Source organism: Eptesicus fuscus, chromosome 23 (genome assembly GCF_027574615.1).
Source record: "Eptesicus fuscus isolate TK198812 chromosome 23, DD_ASM_mEF_20220401, whole genome shotgun sequence".
Classification (NCBI taxonomy): domain Eukaryota; kingdom Metazoa; phylum Chordata; class Mammalia; order Chiroptera; family Vespertilionidae; genus Eptesicus; species Eptesicus fuscus.
The window spans coordinates 21,158,686-21,166,336 of record NC_072495.1 but is presented as its reverse complement, the minus strand read 5'-3'; the positions used below and the strand labels follow the sequence as shown (position 1 = coordinate 21,166,336).

The 7,651-nt window shown below is 45.8% G+C and overlaps 1 protein-coding gene across 1 annotated transcript; it reads right to left on the bottom strand.

The window, feature by feature from the left end:
* Positions 1-577: 577 nt before the first annotated feature.
* On the bottom strand, positions 578-3,839 carry TMEM225 (transmembrane protein 225). Its single transcript, XM_028146863.2, has 4 exons — positions 3,467-3,839; positions 2,703-2,849; positions 2,292-2,426; positions 578-1,068 (listed from the first exon to the last, which is right to left on the bottom strand). Exons 1-4 carry the CDS (start codon positions 3,636-3,638, stop codon positions 824-826), a joined length of 699 nt encoding a protein of 232 aa, XP_028002664.1. The 5' UTR covers positions 3,639-3,839; the 3' UTR covers positions 578-823.
* Between the last annotated feature and the right edge of the window lie 3,812 nt (positions 3,840-7,651).

Below are 7,651 nucleotides of genomic sequence, written 5' to 3'. Positions count from 1 at the left end.
TCATACGTCATATAGATTTTGAAGCTATTTTACTAGGTTCACATAGATTTAGCATTTTAATATTTTCCTGTTAAATGGGCCCTATCATCTTTATAAAATGACTTTTGTATCTCTTAATTCCTACTTGAACATTTACTTAACCTAAATTAACACAGACATACCAGAATTTTTGTGGGCTTTGTTCCTCAGTATTTTTGTGACATAAATTTTCCACTCCTTTTGTTTGTTTGTTTTTCTTAAAAAAATTATTGGATTTACTGGGGTGACATTAGTTAATACAATCATATAGACTTATCATGGGGAACAATTCAAATTTTATAAGTGTCTAATCACTATGCTGTACACATGAAACTAACATAAAATAATACTGAATGCCAACTGTAATTGAAAAAAAAAATAAAGCAAATAGGGCGAACTGGTAAAATTTCATAAAGTTGGATGATGTGTACACAGGTTATTATATTATTTTGTATTCTTTGCGCATGTTTGAAATATTTCACAAAATAAACAAAACCCAGAAGGTATTATATATTACTCTAAACTCTTGTGATGTATATGATGAACAATACAGCAAATATTCGTTATGCAATATTTATTACCTTTTAACAAATGTTATTAAATGGTGACATCAAATAGAAAAAAATAGTTCAGCAGGTTAAGGGATTTAAAAAAAAAAAAGAAAGAAAAGCCATTTCTGGGTTTTCTGACCGATTTCAACCAGGTCACGGTCATTTGCAGACAGCATGGTTGAACATCCACCCAGAAACGTGCACACGAGACTGTTTTCATTAAGATGAGCACATAGGAGTGATGGGTGATCAAATCACAGAGCCCAGGTTACGCGGCGTTTTTGGATTTGGGAGGCCTTTGGGAGCTCATTCTCCCTGGTTTTAGGGGAGGGTACATGGACAATGCTAGGTAGAATGGGGGTTGGCTCTGGTAATGGGATAACTTGGATAGAATTCCCAGACTGCTGTCTGAAATCACTGTCTTGGCCCAAGTGTTGCATGGTGGCTTCGGAGGTGCTACTGTTCGTGGTCCGCTGGTGCTGCAGGAGAGAGAAGAATCCTGCGGAAGAGAGAATCCAGGGGAGGGCGACAGAGGAACAGTAGATGTTTCATGAAATAGTCAAGAAATATTTCCCTCTGTGTTGGCGGAGAGACGCTGACCCAAAGCCCAGGGGGGTCTCTTTGGAACCGCCCCAAGAAATTTGGAAGGGGGAGGACGGATGCTTCGGTGGAACAGACTAAAATTGGGTGCAGAAGAGTTTAAACACTTCTCAACAAACACAAGATGGAGGATTCTTTTTGAAAGGGGACATGCATCTGAGTTAGGAATTTCTAAATGAAATTTTAAAACTCTTTCAGAGCCATTCGTCGGTTTGGCTCAGTGGATAGAGGTCGGCCTGCGGACCAGAGGGTCCCAGGTTCTGTTCCGGTCAAGGGCATGTACCCTCGTTGCAGACTTCTTCCGGCCCGAGCCCTGGTCGGGGCGTGTGCAGGAGGCAACCAACTGATGTGTTTCTCTCACATCAATGTCTCTCTCTGTCTTTCCCTCTCTCTTCCACTTTCCCTAAAAAAAAAAAAAAAAAAAAAAAAGAAAAAAGAAAATCAATGGAAAAATATTCTCGGTTGAGGATGAACAAAAAAAAAACAAAAAGAAAACCACTTTCAATATATATTTTATTGATTTTTTACAGAGAGGAAGAAAGAGGGATAGAGAGTTAGAAACATTGATCAGCTGCCTCCTGCACACCCCCTACCGGGGATGTGCCCGCAACCAAGGCACATGCCCTTGACCGGAATCGAACCTGGGACCCTTGAGTCCGCAGGCCGACGCTCTATCCACTGAGCCAAACCAGTCTCGGCAGAAAACCACTTTTAGAAAGAAGGGTCTCCAATGTCGGTGGCTGAACATTTAGTATTAGAGATTGCTTTTCTCTGATCTAAAACTGCCTTGGCAGGACACTGCCCCCCCACCTACGTGAACATTCTATGCTATGCATGCTCTTTAGTCTTCCCTGAGATGGGGAGGGTGTGAAAGACAGTAGCAAAGGTGGAGATAAGGAGCTGCCCCCTTAGGCCGGTATGTTGACCGTGTCACCCAGTCCTGGTCTCCAGCTCTGTCTCTAGAGGAACTGTCATCAGACAGTGAGTCCACATGAACTTTAGCCCCTTAAAATGCAAGGATTGGTACTTTTTCCTTATTCCCTTTTCCCATCCTTTCACTCTCCCTCCTCTCCAGGAAAGGTTGGTTCTTGTTTACCCATCCAAGGCCCTCAAAACACTCACCGGAGGCAAAATGGAAGAAAATACTTAAGTAGGCCGTGGAAATGTTCCAGGTGAAATGATAGTTAGAGTAGTACACGGATTTGCCTTGCCTTAGCTTTATGTGATACAGGAGGAGTGTAGAGAGCAGAAGGGTACCTAATGGCCAAACAAAAGGAGGGGGAAAAAAGACGCTTTTGAGGAACCGTGATGCTTCTACGCATCTTAACCCTCAGATAGGCCTAATTTCTAAGCCTCCACCCTGTATATATGCACCTCATCCAGGAACCTATCCCATGTCCGTGGATGGTTCCATTCAGAAGCTGCATATCGGAGCCAAACATCTGGGAAGGCCACATTAGTCAGAAACTACAGGCTGGGCTCACAAACCAAGTCCACCTCCACGCCCGTGTTAGGGGAGCCAGGGAGTCTTACCTGTGAAGAAAGTGAGGAAGGCAGCCGTGAAGGTGACACACGCAGTTTGAGGAAACATATAGGTGAATTCCAATCCCAGGTAGCAGTTGTGACAGTAGGACAAGCTGAGGACCACAATCAGCATGACTCTGATCACTTCCATGTCACCTGTTGGAAAGCAGACGCTATCTTGAGAGAAGGACAGATGTTTCTTCTCGGCTCATTTCCACCCAGGGCCACACATCTCTAGGTCAAAATGGAAATGGTGGGGGGGGGGGGGTTGATTACATAATACCGACAGAAGTGGGGGTGATGAAGAAGCAGGAAACCCTAAGCCGAATGGGAGAGAGAACCCAAAGAAACCGTTTCTATCTTGGTATCTCTGTAAGCTTCTTTTTCTCCTCCTTCCCTTTCTCAGAACGCATTTCTTAGGAAATACTCGAATTTCTCCTGTCCACCTCTGCTGTCAATATAACCAACTTTCCTGGTTGCCCGTAGCCTTTCTTTGATACCCTCCTGTTCTTGCTGTGCTGGGTCACCCTGCTGCTACTGCCAAGACTTCTCAACTGTCCAGCCAGTAAGTCTGTGAACTTCGAAACATCTCCAAAACATTAGAAATGGCGAGATTTTTGAACTCTGCCTCGGCTGTATTGATTAGGAAAGTGGGCCCACTGCCGCCTGAGGAAGTTGCACCAGCGAATAATGAGTAAGCTGGTACGGCCAATGGAAGTCAAGGAAAGGTGAACCTTCCCTCTCCACCCATCTTCCCAGGGTATCGTTCTTACCTTTTGGCCAAATAGTACTAGATATCCATGGGCTGTGGATTTTTATATTTGCTCTGGTTTCAATATTTAGTATAACCCAGTCATCGACCAATATCCCTAATGCCAAGAAGACTAAGGCCCAAGAAGAGATGAACATGTTGATGGCCTGGATATTCCTAATGGATAGCTGCATGATGGCAAGCAAAGAGTTCAAGCCGAGACCGCCACCAGCATCTCACGTGCCTTTCTTCTGATTTGATTAGTCATAGGAAGAAGAGAAAAATCTAGACGTTTAGTGATCGCTGAAGGCATTGGCTGTGGCGGAAGCTGAAATAGCCTATGGGACCACTCCTATATTGGGGCCAGACTGCTGTCAGGGATGCTAACTGCCATGGAATCATCTGTTGGTCTGACCCTAGACCCTGGGGCCTGGTTCAGTGGAAGGAACAAAGGGGACCAGGAGTTCTGAGGAAGCTATCAGCTATACAGGGAGATATGCTATTACACGCAGAGATAATGATCAGATACACGGATAACTAAAGACCTGGAAATAAGTTAAACATGCATATCTAAGGAGGTCTAATTTTATTTTATTTTTTTAATATGTATTTTTTATTGATTTCAGAGAGGAAGGGAGAGTGGGAGAGAGAGATAGAAATATCAATGATGAGAGAGAATCATTGATCGGCTGCCTCCTGCACACCCCCTACTAGGGACTGAGCCCGCAACCCAGGCATGTGCCCTTGACTGGAATGGATCCCCGGACCTTTCAGTCCGCAGACCGACACTCTATCCACTGAACCAAACCAGCTAGGGCAGGAGGTCTAATTTTAGAGTTAGAATTATAGGTTCCAGGGTTAGTTGATATTAGGCAGAGAAGGGCAGTAAGAATTAAAGATCTTTGACACAGTGTCAACTAGTAGCATAAAAAAGAAAAAGGGAATCACCATTCAAAATTTAGGATGTTTTGGAGAAACTTGGTTACCCATTTGGGTAGCCTAAAGCAGTTTAATCAGGTGGGCATCTAGGAACTAGACCAGTGTCTTGAAACTGAATGAAATGGACTGATACACCAAAACAATTTTGGACGCCAATATCATCTATAATAATAAAAGTGTAATATGCTAATTAGACCAGACAGCCAAACAACCTTCCGGACATAATTCCGGACATCCTTCCAGATGAAGCCTCTGTGGCGGGGGCCGAAGCAGAGGCGGTTAGGGGTGATCAGGTAGGCAGGCGAGTGGTTAGGGGCAATCAGGCAGGCAGGCGAGCAGTCTCAGATTGCGAAAGGGATCAGGCCTAAACTGGCAATAACCCCTCCCCCTCTTCCCCATGCATGAATTTCATGCACCGGGCCTCTAGTTTACTTATAAAGTGCAGACAATTATTTGTTAGAATTGCCTTTGTGTCTAGGCAGAGTAAACATTTTTGATTCCTTGAAGAGGCAACCATGGTACACCCTAAGTTCAGAGTCAGAGCACTTGTACTTAAATAAAAAATAAATTAATTAAAGCTTTTTCCTGAACTAAGATGAAAGTCACCTCCAAAACCTCTGTCTGCCTATTTCTTCAACCTCATTGCAGAACCTGGAATTGCTGGATTCCTTTCATTGTCTCAATCACACTATGTTGTTTTTCAGACCTCTGTACACATTACATTTTATATATATCTTTAAAAATATATATTTATTGATTTCAGAGAGGAAGGGAGAGGGAGAGAGAGATAGAAACATCAATGATGAGAGAGAAACATTGATCGGCTGCCTCTTGCATGCCCCCTACTAGGGATCGAGCCCACAACCCGGGCATGTGCCCTGACCTGGAATCAACTGGACCTCCTGGTTCATAGGTCGATGCTCAACCACTGAGCCACGATGGTTGGGCGTATATCTTTTTTTTTTTTTTTAATATATTTCTTTATTGATTTCAGAGAGGAAGGGAGAAGGAGAGAGAGATAGAAACATCAATGATGAGAGAGAATCATTGATCGGCTGCCTCCTGCACACCCCCTACTGGGGATTGAGACCGCAACCCAGGCATGTGCCCTGGCCTGGAATAGAGACCCTTCAGTCCGCAGGCTGACGCTCTATCCACTGAGCCAAGCCGGCTAGGGCGGATGTATATCTTTTTAATTTTTTGAAACAATGCTCAGTATCTTTAATCTTACAAAGGAGACATTAATGAAATGGCCTCCGGGATCTTGGTTTTAAATCCTGATTCCACCACCTAGAACCTTTGTGGTCTTACAGATGGTAACGCTTCCTACTACATAAGAATTTTGTAAGAATTAAATTTAGAGATGTAAAGATGTCTTAAAAAGAGTTCCTGGCACCTAAATGATACGTAAGCAAGGACCATCGTCTTCATTTGGATTCCCTGGGAAGGAGATGCTAAGGCGGAGATTTGTGTGTGGGGAGTGGATTGGGAGTACACCCAGGAGCCACACCTGGTAAGTGCTTCAGGGAACCAGACTTGAGCAGAAGTTGAAATGAGATGCGGTTGCAACCCAAGCAATGTTAGCCAACAGCTAACACCAAGCACTTTGCACCTGGGGTGGTCCTTGGGAGTCATCCTGACTGGAGCAAGAGAGTTTGTCGTGGAATGCTTCTGGACAGTCCTTTATGTAAATTGGGAACTGCACGCCTTCGCAGTCAGCATTTCTGGTGGCTGTGGGAATGAGTGCTCGCCCTTCCCCACTCCTGTATCAGGGGCCAGCGTGCTGTTAGGGCTGCCGGCTGCCATGGAGTTGTCTATCGGTTTGACCCTTGACCCTTGTGGACTAGTGAAGCAGAAGGACCATGCGGGGAATAGGGAGCACACTAAGACAGCTTATCTTATTACATGCTTACATATTGATACTTATATTGCTACTAGAAGCCCGGTGCATGAAATTCATGCACTCTGGTGGTAGGGGGGAGAAGGGGGGTCCCTCAGCCCAGCCTGCACCTATCACAGTCTGGGAGCCTCGCAATCAATCACCTCATATAGGCTGCTTTCCTGTTCTCCGCCCACCCGCCGCAGCGCCGCTGGCTAGGTAACCTGGGCCTCCCTCTTTGGGGCAATCGTGGAGTCCCCCGATTGATTGCCCTGCTGGCCGGTGGCCTGGGCCTCCCTCTGCAGGGCGATCATGGGGCGATGGTCGGGCCCCCGAGCAATTGCATCACCCCCACCTTGGCTGGCCTGGCGCCAGCGGGATGTCATAACGTGGTCGTCTGGACGGTCTTTTCGCTGTTCGGCTGTTCGGTTGATTTGCATATTATGCTTTTATTATTATAGATACAATAGATCCCCAGGAGTAGGATTTCCGGGTGGAAAGATGGATGCCTCTTACTTTTTTTTTTTAAATTCTCACCCGAGGATATTTTTCCATTGATTTTTAGATCACCCCGAGGATATTTTTCCATTGATTTTTAGATCACCCCACCCTGACTTTTGGAGAGTGGAAGAGAGAGGGAAAGACAGAGAGAAATATCAATGTGAGAGAAACACATTGACTGGTTGCCTCCTGCACACACCCTGACTAGGGCCGGGGCTGAGGAGAAGCCTGCAACCGAGGTATGTGCCCTTGACCGGAATCGAACCCGGGACTCTTTGGTCTGCAGGCTGATGCTCTATCCACTGAGCCAAACCGGCTAGGGCGCCTCTTAAATTTTAATAAGTAATGACAGTAAATACATAAAGGTTTAGCCAGATGGCGTTGTCTCTTCAAGGCTTGGTTTGCAACGTTGAACATTCATTCTTGGTGTGGCTGAGAAGACCCGAACTACAAAGACAACCGGTCCTTTTCAGAGCCATGTGGGCAGTAACCACAATGAGACCACCTTCCCCCAGCAACTAAGTGATTCTCTGGATGCCATGCTGACGCCGTTGTAATAACCTGGCTATTATTTAACAGACAAGGAGAAAAAGGAAAGCCACGCGATTTTCTGGGTGTGATGCCACGAAGCACAGAGTTCCCGTTCCACAAGCACCCGCTGCTGACTTAGCTGGAGCACCATTCCGGACCCAGCGCAGCTGAGAAGGAACCTGAGCCGACGGGGAGTTTTCTGTTTCCCTTTGCTCGGCACCCGCACCCTTCCCAGCCTGCCTCTAGGACTCCGGAAGCTCAGCTCTCCCAGGCACTCTCATCACCTCAGCCATCCTTGAGGGTGTCTCTCTTCCCCCAGATGCAGCAGGCCATTTCCCTGGGCAGAAGGAATAGAAG